The 24,546-nt window shown below is 42.8% G+C and overlaps 1 protein-coding gene across 4 annotated transcripts in view; it reads right to left on the bottom strand.

The window, feature by feature from the left end:
* EGFLAM (EGF like, fibronectin type III and laminin G domains) overlaps positions 1-24,546 on the bottom strand; it is a 96,104-nt gene that overhangs the window by 17,573 nt on the left and 53,985 nt on the right. Inside the window, exons 13-17 of one of the 4 annotated variants that reach the window (XM_025210403.1) lie at positions 18,982-19,107; positions 17,733-17,976; positions 4,427-4,538; positions 2,890-3,006; positions 166-346 (exon numbers count right to left, since the gene is read on the bottom strand). In XM_025210403.1, coding sequence (XP_025066188.1) covers positions 166-346; positions 2,890-3,006; positions 4,427-4,538; positions 17,733-17,976; positions 18,982-19,107 — 780 coding nt within the window. Of the gene's footprint in view, positions 1-165; positions 347-2,889; positions 3,007-4,426; positions 4,539-6,676; positions 6,779-17,732; positions 17,977-18,981; positions 19,108-24,546 lie in introns of those variants that run through there. The other 3 variants (XM_025210404.1, XM_025210405.1, XM_025210406.1) reach the window with 3 other exon arrangements.

Raw genomic sequence — 24,546 nt, 5'->3', positions numbered from 1 at the left:
ATGGATGCTGCCATGGGTAGGTGGAATGTGCAGTATTCCAGAGACAGCTCTGGCTCCTACAGCTTTTATTCCAAGAGACATGTAAAATGGCAATTACAGGGACTAAATCTTATGATTTTTGTAAAAATGTTGTACTTGCACCTGGAAAAAAAAAGTCGTTCATACCTTTCTGACAGTGCTGCCCATCAAAGCCCAAAGGACAATCACATTCGTAAGTGTCTTTTTTAGGCACACAGCCGCCCCCGTTAACACAGGGGTAATTCACACAGGGGTGGATAGCATTCTCCACATTGACTCCAGAAGTGAAATCTTGCTTCACATCAATTGTCCGGTCATTCAAGATAATCTTGGTTTAAAAAAGAAAAATATAATGATAATATTTCCATAGCCTGATGCTCTCATTTCAGGATTTCATCTACTGTGATCTATAACTCAATACAGGACTCCTCTGAACAACTTCAGAGAAAACAGCTGTTTTGGAAACTTGATCTAACATCTGTTTATTGTCAACAATGCACTTCGTGAGTACATTCTTCCAACATATTTCACTGTTTATCCTGATGTGTTAGTGATGAGTTTCTCTTCTACTTTGCAACACAAAACAATTCAACTCCCACTCAGTAAAAGCTCTGTGGGATTTACCAGGCTTGTATGGTGGGCTGTTTTGTAGCTCGTTTATGAGCCGAAACTGAAATCTTTTATGAGCTTTGCTGAGGAAATCAATTTTAGCTTATGAGAGAATATGACATCCTGAAGAACATTGCTTACAACACAAAAATAGTGCAATGCTGTTACCATTTTCTACTCCTAGCATGTTTTCCAGTGTTTTATCTTGCACTGTAAAAGTCAAGCTGAATGGATGAAAAGCATAATTTGTTACTTCAGAACATATTGGGATCTAAACTGAAGATATTTGTGAAATGATAGGATTATTACACAATGCAACAGCATGTCATGAGCTCTCTACGGAACACCACAACATTTTGTACAATTAAATTTGATACATAACCAGATTCTATATGATGCCACATTCTGCTCTTGGTTATAGTAGTAAAAACCTCATTTTCATTAACAGAGAAAGAATTGAAGGAAATGATGACTGCTCGTCTGACCTCCTGCATAACACGAGCTCCACAATCTCACTAAAGAATTTTCACACCAAGCTCATAAATTCGGTTTAAGCTAGATCATGTCTTTTTAAAAGTTATCAAGTCATGATGTGAAGACTTCCAGTAATGGAAGCTCTAGGTATGTTGTTCCTGTAGTTATTATCCTCATTGTTAAAACAAATGTAGCTTATGTTTAGGCTGACGTTACCTTTTGTTTCCATCCCGTTGTCTCTTGTTATACCTTTTTTCTGATTCCTTAAAGAGCCATCTACTCTCCAAAATCTCTCTCTCATGTAGCTATTAGTAGACTGATTCCAAGTCCTTTCTTTACCTTTTTCCTTAATAAACTAAATATACTGTCTCTCAGTATAACACATATTTTCTGGATCTTGAGTCACTCTTTTTGCTTTTTTCTGAACTCTATCCAATTTTTCACTGTACAACAGAGGTAATGCTGCATTAAGATGTAATACCACCTTTCTACTGACTTGCTAGCCTTCTTATGCCTCTAAGAAATTATCTGCCCTCTTAATTGCATCATTGCACTGGGAGATCATGTACAATTGTTTATCTACTACTATCTTTGAGGCCTTTCTAGTGCCGTTGTATTTTAGACCTCCAACTTGTAAATGTGACCTTTACTCTTTGTTCCTACATGCACTACCTCACCTATGGCTAAAAACACACATTGTTCAAACAAAACCATTGAGCCAAGCAATGCAGGAAGGTTTGTATAAATGACATTTCATTATCCTTATTTAGCGCACAACCATTTTTGGGGCGCTTCAGCATTTTTTTCCAAATCATTGATAAAGATACTGAACAGCACTGGATCAAGTACAGATGGACTCCACTACAAAAAAATTATCGAATGACAATTCTTCATTTACAATTACTTTTTTAATTTCTATTCGCTAACCAGTTTTTAATCCATTTATTATGGTTTACACTGATCTTTTTTAAAAAATTTGATCCATTGGAATTACTAAAAAAACCCAACTATCTGGAGTTAGTGCCAAGTTCAGTGCTGAGACTGTTTTTCTAGAAGAAGCCTATGTGTGTGCAACTTAACCTTTCCTTCTGGCCCCTCATTGTGTAGCTCACACAAATTTATAGCCCCCAGAACTACATTCAGTTTAGATTTGTGCCCATTTATACCCAATATTATTAATTAACATGTTGGAAATTTGCTTACAAACTGTGAAAAGGGTAGTGGAGCTTACACACAGAGGCCATGGGAGGGAAAGGAAGCAAGAAGCTAAAGGAAAGGTGTAAAGGAAAAGTCAAAGTAGATTCCACCTTTTACTTGCACTGTTTTTTGGCACACCAGTCTCCAAGTTATACGAACTGGCTATCTAGCTACGTTTTTAAACCTTGTCCATCACTGAAGTACCTGGACCTCTCTTATGCACTTGCTTATTGGTGTTATTGGCCTTAGGGTATTCTAACTTTTACATAATTTTTAAGAAACCATCTCTGAATTTGGCCCAGCGTTGCTACTGTTCATAGTTAGTGCAGCATAGATGGTAAAACAAAGGTGAGAAAAGTAGCTATAAAATAGCACTTGGCAGTAATATCTCATAAGAGGAACTTGGTGCTCTAGATTATGAAACATTTTTAGGCAAGGAGCAACTTGTGGCTGAACTGCTGAAATTTAAGGATGAAGTCCTGGTCTATTGATTTTAATAGCATCAGTATTTTTCCTTGACAGTTCATCTGAAAGGATTCCAGGAAGACATGAAGTAAGTACAGAGAGTTTAATTAATTTGAGAATGTGTACCTTCTGAACGCTTCCACTGAAGGCCTGCAGGACCCCTGAGTTCTTCTTCACATAATCATAATTAGGGACTCCACCAATAAATATATCAGAGCTGCACTTAATCTGTGTGAAAGCTCCCTGTTGTAAAAAAGCAGAATGCTATTATGTTTAATGAGATGAAGTCTGCATGCATCTTCAGGATTGCTTACTTTAGGCTCTGAAACATGGACTTGTTCTTAGTGACTTGGTATTTCTGTACAGGAGGCAGCACAGTGCTACATCTTCGTGTTGGCAAGGAAAGGACAAAAAAGATTCCCTGCCAAAGTTAGGTCTGATTCCAACTGAAGTTGGCTGGTAAATTTCAGATGTTTCAAAACTTGGATGAAAGTCAAGGCAGATGAGAGGAAGAAGGGGACTTTGTTGTCCTGTCACTGTCTTCTGATCATTATCACATTGGCGTGAATGAGGAATAACTTCACTTGCAGTCACTGGAATTACACTGATGAGAATCTGATATGTATGAGACCAGAACCACATCTCCAAAATTAAACTGAACAGAAGATCCATTAAATATAGAAGAGAGGAATGTTTGCTGTATTTGAAAAAGCAAATCCAGAACAAAGGAAAGAGGTAAAAGAACAAACCCCATGTTTGAATTATTTCCTGGAAGCAGGAACAATCACTCAAGCTAAACTGTAGCTTAGATCAAATTTTTAGTAGGGTTTGAAAGGATCTTAAAGGTAAATATGTGGAAACCACACAACTGCAATCCTGCAGAAGTTCTAATTGCATTTTATGGGTTGTTACAGATCCAACTATCTCTGCAGCTCAAGTATAGCACTCAGCTGGAGAGAAGAGAATTAGAAAATCTCTTTTGCTCATTATGGACTAGACTTTTTTTTTAAGTTTCAGCTAGGACTGGTTGAAAATTTTTTCATTGAACTTGTGTGTTTGTAGATAACTAGATATCAACAGAATGAAATTTTGAATGAAAAATGCCTACTTTTCACAAGAATTTCTAGTCTCTCTCAGAACTTGAAGATTCTTCTGCAGAACACTTTTCTTTTTTGGTTTTCTGATTAAAAGTTGAATATTTTCAAAGTTGAGACTATTTGAAATTGTGACCTCAATAGAGAAAACAAAGGTGAGTAATAAGTTATCTCAAGTTTTACAGAAGACAGAGAAAAACAAAATAATTCCTAAATTCTGTTTCTATGGGCTTCCATGATTATGCAATATGCAATCGCAACTATTCACCCGACCTTGTGCACATAATTTTACATTTTATATATATTTCCATGCTGTCTGTGAATTCTTGTATTGTAACAAGTTCATCTATAACCAATAAATGGAAGAAAAGGAAAAAATTGCCCCAACTGGGCATTGTTATGGAATTTTCTAGACTGCCAAGTTTCCTCTCTCCTACGTTTAATGGATCTTTTCTTGATTTTAATGTTGGGGACCTGGTTCTACGGTGTAGCGGAAGATAATCCCTTCTTCCTAAAATATATGAGAGACAGCCATCATATATACATGCAAATATATATCTGGCTCTTACCTCTGCCATTCCTTCTACTGGTTTTTGTTTATCCACCTGCAAGATACCATTCTTTGCTGTGCGAGACACTCTTAGTTCATGCCATTGGCCCAGACTGACAGATTCTTCACTCCTGTTTGAAATAAAAAAACCCCTAAACGTTTTACACTTCCAATTTTGATACTTTAAAACATTTGTTCTCAGCAAATAACTTGTGGAAGCTAATTGTTCACACATCTTCCTGAGTGAAGCAAATTCACTACCTGTTAGCACTAAAAATAAAGGAAGAAATATACCTACAAAAAGGCTATCTGTTTATGAAGTATAACAAAAGGCATCATTTATGGAGACTAGGAGAGAAGGGAAATATCTCAATGTTCTTGTTTTATTTGAAGAAATACCTAAGTGAACAGTGGATATTTTGCTATCTGAGGGCTAAACTTCCTAGTTAATAAATGCAAATTATCCCACCGAAAGCAGCCCGCATTTACTGACTGGTCCCAGCCAGCATGCACAGCTTTCCAGCGGGGCTGCTCCCAGTATGACTGCAGCCACCTGGGTACTGCTCGGTTACCCTTACCTCCAGCAGCTTCTCCTCCTCCTCCTTCTGCCCCTGCTGCACTGCTCTGGACAACAGGCTGCATGAGGAAGCTGTGGGGATATATGCTGGGCAGCAGATGCCCAGCAAGGTGGGGGGAGGCTACAGGCAGGAGGCTCCTGCCCCAGTGTACAGGGTTCCAGCTCCAGTTCCTGGCCACCTTCCACCCACTCCACCCACCCAGCACAATAAGCAGCCACCTACAGGAAGCCAAGTGGGTGGAAAGTAGCTACAGCTGTGCCTGTGCACTGGGGGAGGAACTGCCTGGCTGCAGCTCCTCCTGCTGTCTGGCTGGGCATGCTGTGCCTGGCATGTCCCCAGGGCTCCCATTGCTTCCCAGTGCTACCTGCTCCCTAGAGCAGTGCAGCAGAACAGCAAAGGAGGAAGAGCTGCTAGAGGCAGGGGGAGCCAAGCAGTATCCAGGTGGCTGCAGCTGCACTGAGGGCAGCCCTGCCAGGAAGCTGTGTACACTGACCAGAGCCAGGACAGTTGGCAAATATGGGCTGCCCCAGTTGGGAGTGGGTGGGGTTCAGCCCACTGCAAGGCCAGCTACAATCAACTGGCAGGTGCCCACCTGCAGGCCAGATCCAATCAGTTGGTGGACCAGATCTGGCCCACAGGCTGTATTTTGCCCACCCTTGGGATAACCCATTGCTGAACTAAGTTAGCTCACCTACTCAGGTGAATTAACTTAGGTCAGGTACACCATTTCTGGCCCAATTTAAACCCCCCGAACATCTGCACACATTGACATTTAAATCAATCTAACCCTTGTTAGGTCAATCTAAATGTAACATCTGCATGTTCCAAAGGCACAACCTGCCATTACAGCCACTTACCTAATGGCCAAATTTGCTTCAGCTCCTTTATCTCTTTATGGAACAGTAGCATTTTGTGTTTGCTTATCGATTCTATTTATGTGGGCCATTATTCAGTAAAATCCTTTTCTTAGTGCATTTTGCACGTTAAAGGCAGTTACTCAAATATGTTCCTGGTCATATAATGAGATTCTGAATAAGCACCAGAGTCTCCATTAATTGTACCAAGTGTCAACCAGTCTCATAGGAAGCATTTTAAAACTGTTAATATTATCAATTTTAGCTTGGTATTTATCTGAGACTGAAAAACTGCCTGTAGAGTAGATAGAAACACATACCCCAGGTGCTACAATAATAAAGTTGTACAGTTTGTATTTTCTTTACTTTGGAATGTAATTTTTACAAGCATAGCTTAAAGCCTTTCAAATTCACATCAGAGATTGATGCCTTTTCTCTTAGACTGATGAATACATTTTCAGTTTATTGCCTGAAAAAAATAGAAAATAACGCACTGCAGGCAACCTCAAACAATAAACCTTTAGTTTTCTCACTGAAACAAAAAATTAAATTCCATTTTCTATCAAGCAAAATATTGCATATTTAGGTATATTTTATTTCTTATAATTAAATATACATTTCAAAATGAAAATGTTGTTGCAAAAAAAAATCAAAGTTTCCCTTTGCAAAGTTTAACTTTGACATTTGTTAAATTTTTGTCTTCTTCAGGTGAAAAAACATGACATGTTCAACTCAAATATTTTGAGTGGACCTGAAAAGACATTAGTCAATGAAAAAAAAATTGCCTGGCATTTAAAATATCACCATCTTTATTTCTTCTTATTCATGTACTCCTACCTATGTTCCTCTGATACCAAAACCGCTCCAAAAGCATCACCACACAATGTCACTCATTCTTTGTTCTTTTCTTGTTTAACAACAATTCGGGTTCAACCACCTTGTACAAAGCAATAGGTAATAGAGTTTAATCACTTTATATAAATCAACATGTAATGGAATTTAATCACCCTGGATAAATCAATATGTAATAAAGGAAGCAGATGGGTTGGACTCCTTAATAAGATGCAATACATATATTCTCTCCCCTCTCCAGCACAGGTCATCACCATGCTAAGCCTCCTGCTTTGCAAACTGTAATTATAATTAGGGATGAATGAACCTTGAGGAGTATGAGATTCTGAGAACTGAAAGTTAACTTTTGGATTCACAAGGTTTGAAAAGCTACTATGAGTTTGAGAATTGTTTTTTCCTGTAAATAAAACTCTGTTCCCCTCAAGGATCATTCTCCTCAAGGCTTTTTTAAACATAATTTTTATAGCTAAGATGAATGCAGCCTATGTATTAAGGAGAATGATTACTAATTTTCTGATCCCCCATTAAAAGATTAATCAGTGTGAATCTGTCAACGTGTGAAGTCTCATGCGCGTGAATCCCTGCACAGCACAGGCCAACAAAGTGGTTGCCTCACAGCTTATATAGAGCATCTAATCTGCTGTCCCTATTCCCCTTTCTGGTGCCTTCTGCCAGCCCTCTGCTTTCTTCCCTCACCATATCATCCTAGCAAAATGCCAAACACCAAATAGAAAATATAAACTTTCATTGTTCTAGTAACAACATGAATTAATCTACCCCTATTGAATGCTAACATTTACACTCACTTCATTTCATTAAAATCTAATGGCTGGGTAGTCAGACATGAGTTATATTTCTGGTTTTGCCAATGACTCTATGCACTGCTTTAGCATAACTCTATGCTTGCACATATAATGTGCTTGCACATATATCCCCATCAACAAAATGGTAGATAATGCTTGGGGATAATGATTACCCTTTAAGGTCTAAAGGGAAAGTGCTACATAAGAACAAGTTATACAGCAACAGGCCATAGTGCCCTTTGTATGTAGGCTGCCTAGCACTTTCCATTTTATGAACCAAGGGTCCATAAAAGACCCTTGCATTCTTTGTTTGAAAAGTTATAATACATGTATATAGGCATTGTGATACAGTCTTTAATCGTATCATCACCGTTTTTTTCCACAGAACCCACATTCAGGGTGCAGGATGGAAGGTGACCAGGAAATCAGTCAGGGCAGCAGAGCGAATCTGTAAGCTTGAGACAATAAGCCCTTGCTACCTTACAGCATTTGTGATTCATGTTTCTGAGGCACTCAAACAATCCTGTGATGGGCGCCCTAGAAAGAACCTTGATTAAATGAACACTTCTGTATGCAATGCAGGCTTTGGATGGTGTGCAGTAAATAATGCAAGGGCCATTAACTGAATGAGGAGGCTATAAATACTGAACAACTAACTCCTTGTCTGGGCACTGCCCATTCTGTGTACTGAATGAGGCAGAGATCCTTTGGAAAAAACTGCACATGATTAGGAAATCAAAGACTATATAATAATATTATGATTGAATGAATAACTTACATTCTGACACTTCCTAACTTTGCATGGCTTTGCAACCTAAATAATTTTCTTTTTAACATAATTATTACTGTCATAGTCTTAGTCAGCTTTGCAGGTTTTCACTTAGGCTTGCCAACACAACCATTTTTGTATTAGTTAGCAATTATATTAAGTTGCACTTTTCCTTAATATCTGAAACACACATATCAGGAAGATCCCTGCCGGGGTAGGCCCGGGGGGTGGTCAGGAGAGCACAGGCAAGGACACAGGGACACAAGGACGCTGTCTGCCTTCTGCTGACCGTGCCCCCGTGTCTGTGGCGGTGCACGGGGGAACCTGCAACATCAAAGGAGCTGCTCCCGCTGATTTTGCAGGTTCTCCTGCATGCCCCTCCACTGGTCACTGCTCCCCTTCCTGATCAGCAGAGAGGTGAAAACCGTGGTTTTAAATATGGTGAGATTTTTGCCTCCCGTCTGGTCAGCAACACACAGTGGGGCTGCCAGGGCACCTCAGCCAATCAGTGGCAAGCAACAAAAACGGCGCCATATTTATAACTTCAGTTTTTGCCTCCCCACCCATCAGAAGCGTGTGACGAGCAGCAAGGCCAGGCACACACGGGAACCTTCAAGATTAAAGGAGATGCTGCACAGCCTGCTCCCACTGTTAATTTGGTAGGTCCCTAACCAGGGGGACTCAGACTAGGCACAGGGGGATGTGCCCCTCCCTAATTTCTGCCAAGGCTGCTGGCAGGGGCCCAAGTGGCTTGTGCCACACTGCTGACCACATCTGGAGGGGGGCTGGGGCCATGGCAAATGGCCCGAGTACAGCCACCACGCCATGCAGGAAGCCTCCCCCGGCAAAGCCTCCATCGCCGCTTCTGTCCTCACCCACCTACTGGCATTGTTGTGGGGGAGGGCGAGGAGGGGAAGGGACACCAGCAGCAGCAGCGGCAGATACCGCCTTGTGGGCGTAATGGCCACACCACTCGCCTGCACATCTGCACTGTTGCGGGGAGTGGGGGCAGCCAGGCTCTGGCACCTGGTCCTTGTAGTTTCTTTCTCCTCTTTCTCTTCCCCTCTCCTTTCTCACCCTGTCTGCCTCTCCTCTTCTTTTTCTCTCCACCTGTCTGCCTCCCCTCTATTCTTTCTCCTTCCCTCTTTCTCTCTCTCTTCTTCTCTCTTTTATCCCTCTCTCTCATCACAACATGCTTAACAGAAAAAGAATATGCAACAACAAAGGTAGTATGTGATGCTTTATTTATTGTCACTGTAGAGCATGTGGTGCTGCCACATTCCCTGGCCTAGCTAATCTGAAGGTGCTGATGTTAAAAGCGCGAGTCCAGCGCACACACAGTAGGTCAAGGTTCGGCAGTGAACTTTTCACCTCTGAGGAGGGGCTGACCTAAGTGCACAATTAGCCCGCGCAGTAGAGACCTGGCAAAAGGGATTTTTGGCACCAAAAGTGGTGACCACAGTACCCTGAGATAAAGCAGATGATGACTGGTCAGAAGTGTGAAAAGTAATGTTTGTTTCAACATGATGACTGATGGAAGCACCAGCTGGATGAGTGTTTGAGTGACAGGTACCTTAGAGATATGATTGGATTGTGAACGTGAGGGTTAAAAAGGGGCCTGAGCTGTGCTCTGTGTGTGTGAGGAACAGTGAGCGACTTGTGTGAGTTTGGTGGGTCTCTGAGGAGAGAGACTTGTGAGTTTGAGGCTTTGCACCTGAAGACAGACTACTTAGGTCTAGCGAGTCTGAGACTGGATGAGATGAAGGGTGTTTGGCGAGTGTCTAGCATCTGTAGAGCAATTGGAGGTGTGTGTGTATCCCAGGTAGAGCAAGACTCCTTGGGGATCCCTCTGGGAGTGCAACCATAGACCAGGTGCTTGAACGAGAGATAAAATTAGCCTTTGAAGTGGCTTAATTGCCCTTCTGCACTGCTTTAATGGGGTCACTGTTCACACCTGCAGCAGCATATTTCGCTTTAATTTCATCACGATGTACACATGTGGCAGCGTATTTCACTTTAAATGACCTTGTTACGTAGCCAGGTAAAACCCATCCGATGTATTTTAGTTTGCTACGTTAGAAATTGCAACGGTGTACGAGGCGCTGGAAGCCCAGACATGCTCGGGGAAGCTCGGGCTTGGTGGGCTGCCAGCGCCCCGTGCATGGTCCCCATCGCCTTCTCCTGCTGCCAGCACACCCGGCTGCCCTCCTGCCACCTTGCTGTACTGCCCCAGAGGCAAGCCATCCCATTCTCAGGCAGTCCCAGGTGGCAGGAAGGCAGCATGGACAGTGCATGGGGCGCTGGAGCCTACCTGCCTCTCCCATGGTCAGGGGGTGAGCTGCCAGTGGGCCAAGTGGTCTCTGAGCTGTGGGGGACCCTGGACCTTCCCTCCATGGTGGCGGTGCCTCCCAGGTGGCACCCACCTGCTAGCACCCTGTCCAGACAGTCCTGGGGAGCACCGCCATCGTGGAGGGAAGCACTGCACCCTGCACAGCTCATGGGCTGTGCGACCCAGTGGCAGCTCATGCGTGCAGGCTCCACTGAGAAAAAAAAATTAAAAAGTGCCGAGGGGCCTGATCTTTTTTTTTTCCTGGTGGAAAATGCCCATGCCAGCCTGGGAGCGGGGGCGGAGCGGAGGCATGTGAGCTGATGGGGGCCATCACTGTGACGTGATGGAAGTCACTAAATTGAAACAGTGGGTTTTTTTAATCAATACAATTAAAAGCCCACCAATTAAAAACCCACCGTTTCAATTTAGGGAGAACTAAACCCCCGTCACACGTACAAGCAGCCCCAGGACTGGTGCCAGCGGGCCAACACTTGTGATAACGTATCACCCATTTGCTGGACTGAAGGAGAGAGAGTACCCTAGAGAGGGGGAAGTCTCCTGGGGAGGTGGGGAATCTGTACAGTTCTCATTGTAAGCATACAGCCCGAGAGCCTGTAACAGCCAGGCTCTGTGTATGTGTTAGTGTAACTTGCAGTATTGTTTGCAGCTCTCAGACTGAGGGGCTGCATTCTGTTCTGTCTCACTGTTTTCTTAATTCCCATTGTAAATAATCTTGTAATTATTGTAAGTATTGTTGTTGCCTGTTATTATTCATACAGTCCTGCGATTTCCAGTTTAATTTAAAGAGTCTGCTCATTTGTTTTTCCAGTGGGGTAGCGCTGGGCTGCAAGTGAACACCCTGCTTAGATTCGCCCGCCACTTTAAAAATCCTTTCCCTGGGCTGGGTTCTGAGAGGAGCAACACCCCCATTTGCTTAATTAAGAATCCAGCATTTAATATCACCAGGTTTAGAATTTTTAGAAAACCTGGTATTTACTATAAAAAGCAACATTTATGATTATTTACTATATTAATATGAAGTACATCCTGCCATGTACCCTCCACCCTGGTTTTGTTTTTTTGGCATGCCGGCACTCTCGCACCTTATAAGGTAGACATTGCATTTTATTTGGCACTCCAACCAAAAATGTTGCCTACCCTTGCTCTAGAATGATTTATCCCTTATTCAACACCTTCCCAGGTATCCACAATTTATTGGGTTAGCGATGCCAAAAGAAACGTCTCCAAGAATCCTCTTCAATACCTAACATCCATGAATTTATCTAGTCCCTTTTTTAATTTAGCTATGCTATCTGCCTCTTCCACAGGAATTGCACAAGCTAACTACATGTTGCATAAAAAAGTACTTGCTCTTATTATTTATGATCAGGTCACAAAGTCCCTGGACGAGAGTGTTGGGGTGGACGTCATCTTCCTGGACTTTAAGAAGGCCTTTGACACAGTTTCCCACCACATTCTCTTAAAAAAACTTGGTGACTGTGGCATTGATGCCTACACAGTCAGATGGGTGGCAAATTGGCTAGACGGTCACACCCAGAGAGTGGTGGTAGACAGGTCGTTTTCAACCTGGAGGGATGTGGGCAGTGGAGTACCCCAGGGCTTGGTCCTGGGGCCTGTACTGCTCAACATCTTTATCAGCGATCTGGATGTGTGTGTGGAATGCACGCTGTGCAAATTTGCTGATGATACCAAGTTGTGGGGCGAGGTGGGCATGCTGGAGGGGAGGGCTAGATCTAGACAAATTACAGAGGTGGGCAGATGAGAATAGGATGGATTCAATGCAGACAAGTGCAAGGTGCTGCATCTAGGGAGAAGGAACCAGCAACACACCTATAGACTGGGGAACACTCTTCTTGTTCAGAAGAAAGGGATCTTGGAGTCATTGTTGACTCCAGGATGAACATGAGCCGCCAATGCGAGGAAGTGGTCAGTAAGGCTAACTGCACCTTGTCATGCATCTACAGATGCATCACAAGCAGGCCTAGGGAGGTGATCCTTCTGCTCTATGCAGCATTGGTCAGGCCACAGTTTGAGTACTGCAATCAGTTCTGGGCGCTGCACTTCAAGAGGGATGTTGCTAGCATTGAGAGAGTCCAGAGGAGGGCCACTCGCATGGTCAGGGGCAGCGGGGCAGACCCTACGAGACCTTGTCATGCATCTACAGATGCATCACAAGCAGGCCTAGGGAGGTGATCCTTCTGCTCTATGCAGCATTGGTCAGGCCACAGTTTGAGTACTGCAATCAGTTCTGGGCGCTGCACTTCAAGAGGGATGTTGCTAGCATTGAGAGAGTCCAGAGGAGGGCCACTCGCATGGTCAGGGGCAGCGGGGCAGACCCTACGAGGAGATGCTAAAGGGCCTGAACCTATTCAGCCTCCACAAGAAAAGGCTGAAAGGGGATCTGGTGGTCGTTTACAAACTCACCAGGGGGGACCAGCGGGAATTGGGGGAGGCTCTGTTCCCCCAGGCACCACCTAGGGTTACTAGGAATAACGGCCACGAATTGTTAGAGAGAAGGTTCAGGCTGGACATCAGGAGACATTACTTTATAGTTAGGGCTGCCAGGCTCTGGAATGGACTCCCAAGGGAGGTGGTACTGTCTCCTACCTTGGGGGAGGTCTTCAGAAGGAGGCTGGACAGATATTTGGCTGGGGTGATATGACCCCAGCACCCGTTCCTGCCTGGGGAAGGAGGGCAGACCTGATGATCTGTTTAGGTTCCTTCTGACCCTAAGCACTATGATACTATGATACAATTAGTTTTAAACCAGTCACCTACTAATTCCAGTGGGTGTCCCCTACTTCCAGCATTCTGGGACTTGGTGAACAGTTCCTTATTTAATTCATCCATACCCTTTATGACTTTATAGACCTCTACTATATATCCCCCTAAACCTTGTGCTTTCCAAACTGATGAGTCCCAGCCTTTTTAGACTTTCCTGGTATTGCAGCTCCTTTAGGCCCCTGATCATTTTGGCTGTCTTTCTCTGTACCTTTTCTAATTCTACTACATACTTTTTGAGATGTGGGGGACCAGAACTGCACACAGTATTCAAGATGTGGGTGCACCATGGATTTGTATAACAGCATGATGATGTTCTCACTTGTTAATGATGCCCAACATAGAATCAGAGAAAATTTGGGTTCAAAGGGACCTCAGCAGGTCATCTAGTCCAACCCCTTGCTCAAAGCAGAACCACCCCCAACTATATGTCATGTCAGACCAACCTGATTGCCTTTTATGATCAGGTCACAAAAGCATTGGATGCAGGTGTTGCCGTGGATGCAGTCTTTCTGGACTTCAGTAAGGCCTTTGACACTGTCGACCACCCCATCCTTATTAAAGAACTAGGTGACTGTGGCATGGATGCCTACACGGTCAGATGGATTGCGAATTGGCTGAAGGGTTGTACTCAGAGGGTGGTGGTGGACGGGTCATATTCGACCTGGGGGAAAGTGGGCAGCGGAGTCACCCAGGGCTCGGTCCTTGGGCCCGCGCTGTTCAATTTCTCTCTCAGCGATTTGGACGACGGGGTGAAAAGCAACCTGTTCAAATTTGCTGATGACACTAAAATGTGGGGTGTGGTGGGCAAGTTAGCAGGGAGGGAAAGACTGCAGAAAGACCTGGATAGGTTGCAAGGGTGGGCTAACAAAAACAGGATGCGTTTCAATACTGACAAGTGCAGGGTGCTGCACTTGGGCAGTAGTAACCAGCAGCACGCTTATAAGATAGGAAACTCCCTTCTTGAGAGCACGGAGGCAGAAAGGGATCTTGGAGTCATCATTGATCCCAAGATGAACGTGGGCCAACAATGCGAGGTCACGGTCGGCAGGGCTAACCGGACCTTATCGTGCATCCACGGGTGCACCCTACAATGAGAGGCTACGGGACCTGAACCTGTTCAGCCTTCACAAGAGAAGACTGAGGGGGGACCTGGTGACCGTCTATAAACTCACTGGGGGGGGCCAGAAGGGTTTAGGGGAGACCTTGTTTCCCCTAGCGCCCCCCGGGATAACAAGGAATAACGGCCACAAGTTGCTGGAGAGTAGGTTTAGATTAGACATCCGTAGGAACTACTTCACAGTTTGGGTGGCTAGGATCTGGAACCGACTTCCAAGGGAAGTGGTGCTCGCTCCTACCCTGGAGGTCTTTAAGAAGCAGCTTGATGCCTACCTGGCTGGGGTCATTTGAGCCCAGTTTTCCTCCTGCCCAGGGAGGGGGTCAGACCTGAAGATCTACAAGGTCCCTTCCGACCCTGCTTCTATGATTCTATATCATCCCAGCCAAGGCTTTGTCTACCTGAGTCTTAAAAACCTCCGTGGATGGGGATTCTACAACCTCTCTGGGTGGAGAAAAATTTTCCCTTATGAGAAAGATTTTCCTAATATCTAACCTCAACTTCCCTTGCTGCAACTTGAGACCATTGCTCATTGTTTTGTCATTTGCCACCACTGAGAACACTCTAGCTCCATCCTCTCTGGAAGCACCCTTCAGATAGGGGAAGGCCATTTTTAAAATCCCCCTCAGTCTTATCTTCTTCAGATTAAAGTCACTCAGCTTCCCATAAATCATGCTCCCTAGCCCTCTAAACATTTTCATGGCCCTCTGCTGGACTCTGTCCAATCCTTTTTGTAGTGGGAGGTCCAAAAGTGGACACAGTACTCCAGATGTGGCCTCACCAGTTCCAAATAGAAGGGAATAATCACTTCCCTTGATCTGCTGGAAACACTTACCAATGCAGCCTAGTGTGCTGTTAGCCTTTTTTGCAACAAGGGCACACTGTTCGCTCATAGTCTGATTATTGTCCACTGTAGTCCCCAGGTCCTTTTCTGTAGAGCTGCTGCTTAGCCAGTCAGTCCCTAGTTTATACCAGTGCATGGAATTGTTCCATCCGAAGTGCAGGACTTTGCACTTGTCTTTATTGAATTTAACGAGATTTCCTTTGGTCTAATCCTCTAGTTTGCCTAGGTCTTTCAGAATTCCAGCCCTATGCTCCAGCATATCTACTACTCCCTGCAGCTTGGTGTCATCCGCATATGTGCTGAGGGTGCACTCCATCCCATCTTTTAGATCATTAATGAAGATATTAAACAAAACCAGTCCCAGAATTGACCTCTGGGGACTCCACTTGATACCGGCTGCCAACTAGACATCGAGTCATTGATTACTATCCTGTGAGCCCAATGATCCAGCCAGTTTTCTATCCACCTTACAGTCCATTCATCCAACCCATACTGCCTTAGCTTGCTTGCGATAATGTTGTGGGAGACCATATCAAAAACCTTGCTAAAGTCAAAGTATGTCACATCCGCTGCTCTTCCCACATTCACAGAGCCAGTCATCTCATCGTAGAAGGCAATTATGTTGGTCAGGCATGACTTGCCCTTGGTAAATCCACGATAACTATTCCTAATCTCCTTCTCCTCCAAGTGCTTAGAAATGGATTCCTTGAGGACCCGCTCCATGATTTTTCCAGGGACTGAGGTGAAGCTGACTGGTCTGTAGTTCCCTGGATCCTCCTCATTCCCTTTCTAAGATGGGCACTATGTTTGCCCTTTTCCAATAATCCGGGACCTCTCCCGATCACCATGAGTTTTCACAGATGATGGCCAGTGGTTCTGCAATCACATCAACCAATTCCTTCAGCACCCTTGGGTGCACTGCATCTGGCCCCATAGACTTGTACATATCCAGCTTTTCTAAATAGTCCCTAACCTGTTCTTTCACCACTGTTGGCTGCATACCTCCTCTCCAGACAGTGCTGCCAAGTGCAGTAGTCTGGGAACTGACCTTGCCTGTGAAGACTGAGATAAAAAAGGCATTGAGTACTTCAGCCTTTTCTGCATCATCTGTCACTAGGTTGCTTCCTCCATTCAGTAAGGGGTAACATTTTATTGGCTTTTGTGGTCACTGCTGCACATTGAGCTGATGCACAGGGGGTACATACAGGTGCACATGCACCCCCTGAGATTGGCGATGCACCCCCTGCGAAAAGTACCACAGACGCTGCTGGGAGATTTCACTGTGCACACCCATCTCCAGGTTACTGATGAAAGTGTTGAACAAAATAAAGCCCAGCACAGATCCCTGCAGGACCCCACTTCTGTCTTCTAACCATCCTGAGAAGTCACCATTTAGCTCTCTACCCCTTGCTTCCTATCTTTTAATAAGCTCTCAGTCCACAAAAGAACTTTCCCTCCAATCCTGTGGCAACACAGGTTTTTTTCTTTTAAAGCCTTAGATGAGGGACATTGTCAAGTGCTTTTGGAAAGTGTAAATATATTGTCAACTAGATCCCCCTTGTCCACATGCTTGTTAATACCCTCAGATAACTCCAGATTGGTGAGGCAGGATTTCTCTTCATAAAAACCACGTTCACTCCTCCCCAGATCATCATATTTGTCCACATGACTGCTGATTTTATTCTTTATTATAGTTTTCACCAACTTCCCAGGGGTCAAAGTGAGACTCACTGGTCTGTAGTTCCCAGGATCACCTCTGGAGCCCTTTTTGAAGATGGGTGTTATGTTGCCAACCTGCCAGTCATCTGGCATAGAGGCAGTTTATAACGATAGGTTACATATTATTGCCAGTAATTCTGCAATTTCACCTTTAGTTTATTTCAGAACTCCTAGTTTTGGTGTAACCACATTTGCCTAAACTTATAGGAAACAAACAATACATAAAGCCCACATATATTACTATACATTACGTACATCTTTATGTGTATTATTTTCCATACTGGGCTATTCGTTAAGCTTACAGTGGTAAAATAGCTCGTTTCCCTGTGTGCTATTCTTTAATTTCCTGTGATATAATATTATTGATGCAGAGGGCTATTTTTTAAAATGTTATCTCTGTGTGAATAAAAACAGCAGTTACACGGTAACATGGAAATAACGTTTCTCAAAAGTCATGCCTTTGGATATAAACTAAAAGGTAGAGAAAAAACTCTCCTATGGAATTGTGTTCCACAGTTAGAGCTTTAATGCTTTCCTTAGAAGAATTAGCCATCTCTGGATATTGCTAGGAGTCAATACTATCTCTTGTATTGGCTCTTCCTCGCTTACATTTTTCTTGTGATACTGCTGGAAGGGAAGTACTACAAATCATATTTACCTGATAACAGCTGTTCCTGAACCACAGTCAAATCTGAACTCCACGTAGCCAGCCACCATGTTAATGGACAGGAAGTCCTTGCTGTCAGTGTCATAGCTGTACAAAAGGACACCATTCTCCGAATCAGGGCGAAACATCATCTCAAACTCCATGAAGGAAAGATAGTTCTGTGGTTCCAATGGCCAGGGTGTGGTAGCAAATGACCTCAAAGACATGTTGAATTGAGGTATGACCAAAGCAAATGCTGAAAATCCAGAATACAGAAGGACATCATTTGAGGCACTTGACGTCATTTGAGGACGTCACGTTTTATGGACTCGTCTCACTAACCAATTTTATACAGTTCTCTTTGTTCTATTTCTTTCTTCCAAAGATTTGTATTGGACAATTATTACATATTTTATAGTGTGTTATGATATAAAACATAAATTAGAGAGCAGGAGGCCTTGTCTTGATAAAGAAAAAAAAAGTGATCTTTTTACACTGCTCAAGGGAATAAGAGTCAGTCAAACAGCAGAGTTGGATTTGTACATTCATGGTGCAGGTCTCCATTAAGGGCTACAGCTACAGCCCTCTGTTAAGGACTAAAGCTACAGCTTTCTCAAGAAAAGCTGCAGGAAGCATCATCTCTCCTGGAGACTGTGTCTAAAAACAGATTACCGATTTAATATGCATCACAGCCTTTTGTGCCACATGAAATCCAGACCTTGCAGACAACCAAGATCAGCATCCCACATTGAACAAGTGCAGCTAATTCAACCTAATTGCTATTGAAGCTTAGTATGTAAATGCCTGGGCTGCACCTGTTTTGATGCAGTATCTTGGCCTAATCAGGGCTGCATCAAACCCTTAGCCATAATGCCACTTGCCACTCCTAGACATAATGTTTTCTTTCCCTCCCCCTTCAGAGTGGCTAGCATGGCAGGGAGCATGAACTGGAAGGGGCTCTGAAGTGCTCCTGTGCAGGCATCCAAGGGAGTGTGGAGTGTTACCCACTCCCCCGTGTGAGGTCCAGGCACAATCTAGTCTGCAATATAATAATACAAAACATAACACATACACACATGGCATTCATTACCTTCTGATCAGAAGGCATTATGTGGTATATGACATACATGTACTTTCAGGAGTACAGGGCTGTTCCCTGACTGACTTATGTAACATCCAGGACCATTTATTCAACTGAGAAAATGTACCAAACATCAAATAATTTGTAGTCAGGAATAAAAGTGATTTAGTGTCCTCTCACCTTCTTCACAATGACGGCCTTTAAATCCAAGTGGGCAAAGGCACATGTATGAATCAGCTTTACTTGCTGTGCAGGTGCCACTATTGATACAGGAAGCTTCATCGCAAATTCCACTGCTGCATTCACCTAAATGCAGAACCAAAACATTGATTTATCATACAAGCCAACCCAAGAGAATTTATTTCACTACTCATTCACTATTATGACAAATGCAATTTGCTTCCCATTAAACTGAACTCTCTTCCAACACTGCATAACAGGAAGCACATTTTAAGCAAAGTTGTCCAATTCCAACATTTAGTGGCACAGAAGAAAAAAAAAAAAAAAATGGTAAAAACACAACCAGGAAACATTCTTACAGTTTGAGCATTCACCAGACTCTAGGATTTTCCTCCCTTCACAATGCTTATTTCAAAATTCCCAAATGTCACCAGATTGTTTACATTATAAGCAGCCTGATTTGTTTAACTTCAATTATCTTAAGTGCTTCTTTGTTCATTCAAAGTTTGTGCTAAGTATGCTAAGCACTGAAGGTGCTAAGCAGCAGCTCTAATCTTATTAATTGGTATGTAGTTGTTAACTGTTCTGTCTGCACTGCAGGGGATCCATATTACCAGCATATGGACTTTCTAATCACCATTTCCACCATGTAAGGAGCAGGAAGATGCCCTGAGGTAACAGTACTGAAGCTGAAAGAGGGATGGATTTCCTTATTTCCTTCTTACAGCTAACTTTTAATATTATTAAATAAGTGTCCAATACTAAAAATACATATTCGATGAACTATCACTTTACCTAGATTTTCTTTTTCTTTATAGTATTTAAATTGTGAATTGTATTTAAATCATGCCCCCTGTAGTCTAGACAAATTCATTGTAAACATGAACTGATGAGGCCCAGACCAACATATTAGCTGTGGGTGACTATGAACAAATTGATAATGCTTCTGCAGTGCTTTGAATACCTAAAGTGCTCAGCAAAACATTTCATGTTTGGGTGCCTTCAAACATACTCTCCAAGATGGGATGTGTATAAGGAGAGACCCCAGGGCTCTCGGTGAGCAGTGTCAGAATGAATCACTTAAGATCGTTCAAATACAGAAACGTGGATCCATCTGAGTGGGAAGCAGAATCAAAAGTGAAAAACAGGAAACAGCCTTGCTACCTGGGGTGACTGGCATAAGTTTGGCATATCTATTATTGATTATTGATGAGAAAAGAGTGAGCATACCATGTGGAAAGATTGACTCGGGGGGCCCTGCAGACCTCAGCTGTGGTTCCAACAGCTCAAACTGTAAAGTTTAATTTCCTATCTATATTCAGCGTGCTGAGAACTGCAGCCAAAGAACTTCTGTAGAGTTTTCCATACATCATCAACCTCCATTCAGCCACTCATTTCAACAAGGGTTAATAAACTGTGTTGTCCTGTTTCAAGAACAAGACCACTACTATACTACACAACTTGAAATACAACCTTTTGGGCACAAAGCCACAAAGAAGCCAGAAACAGAAAAAATCTATTAAGTTTTATCCGTCCTCCTGTCAGTATAGACTTGTTTCCTACTGTACGTTTATAAGTGTTCTGTCAGGCCTACTTTTTAGCAGAACAAGTCATGGTCTGATCACACTATTCACAGCAGACAGCACCAGAGACCTAACTAAAGGGCCTCAAGCTAATGTTAGGCTAGCACATCTCTTCAGGGGCAGGAGATATACTATCTCTATGTGGAAAGAGACAACTATCCTGTTAAATAACTTTTCTGCCAGCCAGACATGAAAACAGACATACTTGCAATGCCTTCCACACACCTTCCTTTCTCACAAGTTTCGGAAGCCCAGTAAGACCTTCCTATTTGGACAGGCAGTTGTCAAACAAAACAAGGTTGAGATGTTGTTTATGGGGTCTCCATTTTATTTTGATATTCTAGTTCCCTTTTTAGCTGTTTTGGTCTTCCTATCACTCTTCTATTTTTAATTTATTCTGTTTTCTCACTGTAAACCACCCTAAGCCTTTGTTGGGAAGGGTGGCATATAAATGAAATTAAATAAATAAATGCACAAATAAATAAAATACAATTTTGGTGACCACAGAGAAGATGGGTAAGAGGGGACCGGGGATCCTGCTGTACCATTTTTCATATGAAAATGTATACCCCATTTTAAAGATTTCTAAATGACACACTGCACATATATAGCACCTATGTTTTAGGCTTCTGTACCACTTAAAATTAACAACAACAACAACACCATCACATAGATGAGTAGCACTACCCACATTTTATAGACAGGGAAACTGAGGCAAGCAGTACATGACAAAGCCATGAACAGACCTCAGGATTACCAACTTCCAGTCTGGTTCTCTGACTGCTAGATGATATATTTTATAAGTCTTTAGGCTGAATTTTCTAATGGCTTGCAGGGTCATCTGCCAGTATAAGCAATTCAGCACTGTAGTGCTTCCACAGCAATCATTCCATGTGATTTGTGCAGATAAATGACAAAGTTGTTCATCCAAGATATGTCTCTCAGAGCAGTGGTGAAATCCAGGCTCCATTCAGGTGAATAACAACACTTCCACTGATTTCAGTGGGCTTAAGATTTCACCAAAAATGTATAGTTCTCCTTAGGATTCCCAAATCATGTCAGCTTATATGAGTTTATTGCTTTGGGAAAACCACTAGTAACTCATCAAAAACAGAAAAGTAGAGCTGGAAGGAACCATCAGAGGCCATCTCATCCAACCCCCTGCCTGAGGTACCATCCCTATCCAAACCACCCTATACAAATCCATTGTCTAATCTCGTAGCAAAATTACAGTCAACCCTCACACAATTACAAGATACAACTAAGGACCTACCTAAATCATGGAAGAAGTTCACAGAGTAGCAACGCCTTTAATCTTGCGTTTTGCTGCATGCATACCCTCTTGCCCCTGCCACTGAGTGGCTGAGAGGCAAAAACTGCAGTATTAATTGCCTCTTGGCTACTCAGTGGATGGGGAGTGGGGAATGCAAGCAGCAAAAAGAGTGAGATTAAAGGTGCTACTGTGCCGAGAACTACTGCCACGATTTGGTAGATATAACAGCCTAACCTGCCACAAGTAAAGCATAGAAGCTAAAATCCTGCCGCTGCAAAGGTTAAGGTATGTTCAAGAGATCCAAGGAAAAGGGCCATGACTCCCTCCCTCTACCCCCACTACAGAGAAAGGCAAAAACCCCATAGTCCATACCAATCTAACCATGGGGTAAAATTCCTTCCGGACTCCAAGTATGGGAATCAGTCTGACCCTGAGCAGACGGACAAGACCCTCTAGCCAGACACCTCCAGGTTTAAGGCCCCCCAGGAGCACTAGCACATCCCAGTCCAAGTCCCCCAACTTTGGCTCCAGCCAATATCCAATGCTTCCAAGGAAGACAACCCACTTTCCCCGCTACATACACACATACAGCAGCCAGGAGTTAACAGAATCCTCATGGTACAATTTAAGAATAACAAGTTACTCCATAATTTACACAAACCCTCACTACTCTTAGGTTTATGCTCACTGGGGAAGGAGTCTTTTTGCTAGTTTTTGGCACATGGAGGCCCTGATCCCTGGCTGGGAACCCGAAGTCCTACTACAGAATAATCAGGAAGTGGTGATAAATCTTAGGAGTGAATGAGAGGTCTCAAGAGGGAAAGAAAAAGGTATGGAGAATTCAATTAACACACTTCATAAAGAAAAATCAATTCATTACAAAGATATCTAGGGACCAGGCCTGAACTAGACTCCCCTCAGTGGTGGTGTAAGCACCTACTCTGGATACTTTAAAAAAAACACTTGGATGCCTATCTTGCTGGGATCATTTGACCCCTGCCAACCTCCTGCCCCTTGGGCAGGGGGCTGCACCTGATGATCTTGTGAGGTCCCTTCCAACCCTAATATCTATGAAATCTGTATTTCAAAGCATGTGACCTCCTCCTATTCTAATCACTGGATAGATCAATATTTATTTATTACCCTGGAACATACAGATTCAATAAAAGGAACCAAATTAAGCAGCCATTATGGCTTTTTCCCTTATTCAATGCAGTATTAATCACGACTGTGGCCACCTGAATTTAACAAAGGACTATGTTTAAAAGTCAAGTTCTGAAGTACATTTGATGTTCAAATTCTGTATCTAACAGGATTTGGCCCTATAATTAAACATACAACAACGTTCTCTGTGCCAGATATTTAAACCTGGCAGATGGAATAATTCAGACTTCAGGCAGTCTCTCTTCTCTTTTTTTCCATGTTCTCTGGAATGTGGTATCAGTGATTTATACAGAGTGCAAGCAGAACAGAAAGAAAAGGTTGGCAGGCAACAAATCTAATAGACTTGAGGAACTACTTCCAGGTTATTTATATCTCCACTTTTTAATCTCCACGATTTTATATCTCCACTTGTATCTCCATTTTCCATATTGTTTGCAACACCTTATGGCACAGGTTCTACCGAGCTCCACAACTGTGGAATGTATCATGGTTCTGTTGTTCAGCTCTGAGTCACACATGGCAAAATCCAGTATTTATTTTAGTTGAGGTTGATTGTTAAGGCAACAGTGTGTGGAACGCTCAGGGCTGGGAATGAATCTAGCTGGGCCCCAAGAGACAATATAGATTAGGGATCAGAAAACTTTAGAAAGGTTTTAAGCTATATATATATAAATTCCATAAGTTCTCACTCTATCGTGAAATTACTCTCTCTGCTTCCACGATCTTATTCTTTTCAGCATCTGCTTCCCAGGCTGCTTTGATATTGCACAGAAGTCTGGCCAGTTTATCTAGACCACACAGAGCAACTGTTTATGTGTTTCACACTAATAATGTTTTTAAATTCCAAATATAAAACTATGAAGAAAACAAAGATGACTACCTGGAGTATGGGATGGAGAGTAAGGAAGTAGAGGGGGGTTTTTTCCTGTCTTGTTGCTGACCTACTGTGCACCCTTGAGCAAACCTATTCAGACTGTAATCCTATTGAAAGAGAAGTTCCCAAAGGATAGATGCAATATGGATAAACAACACACTCATTATGCATGCCTCCACTTCCTCATCTGTATAATGCAGATAATAATGCAATTCTTCCAAACAAAGTTGTAGCATTTAGTCACTAACAGGTTTCAAGCCCATTAGGAACCAAAGAAGGAAGACTATGTTAAGTTTGTTGGCAAAGAAACACATTAGCTAACACAGTCTTCAAGAATAAAGCTCATTTAAGAGGCCTTCACGGTTTGCAGAGGAAGACTCTTTTTATGTTAAGAATTTTGATAAAAATTTGATTTTCCCCACTTTTCCTACAGCAAGTGCTAATGATATCTCTGGGCAAAAATGTTCACTGTTGTTGAGTTCTGAGGGATTATCTTCAATGTGTATTTGAAGTGCAAACTTAAAGGTCAGGTTTATACTATAGATTTCTACTGGCATAACTGCATCAATTGGGTGTGTGAAGAGATGCAAACCCAACAAACAGCTGTGACAAAAGAAGCTGTTAATGTAAAAAGAGTTATATCATCAACAACACTGGTCTTTTACCAGTAC

Source organism: Alligator sinensis, unplaced genomic scaffold, assembly GCF_000455745.1.
Source record: "Alligator sinensis unplaced genomic scaffold, ASM45574v1 scaffold881_1, whole genome shotgun sequence".
NCBI lineage: Eukaryota > Metazoa > Chordata > Crocodylia > Alligatoridae > Alligator > Alligator sinensis.
Note: the sequence above shows the minus strand (reverse complement) of the source record. Positions and strands in the feature narration are given on the sequence as shown.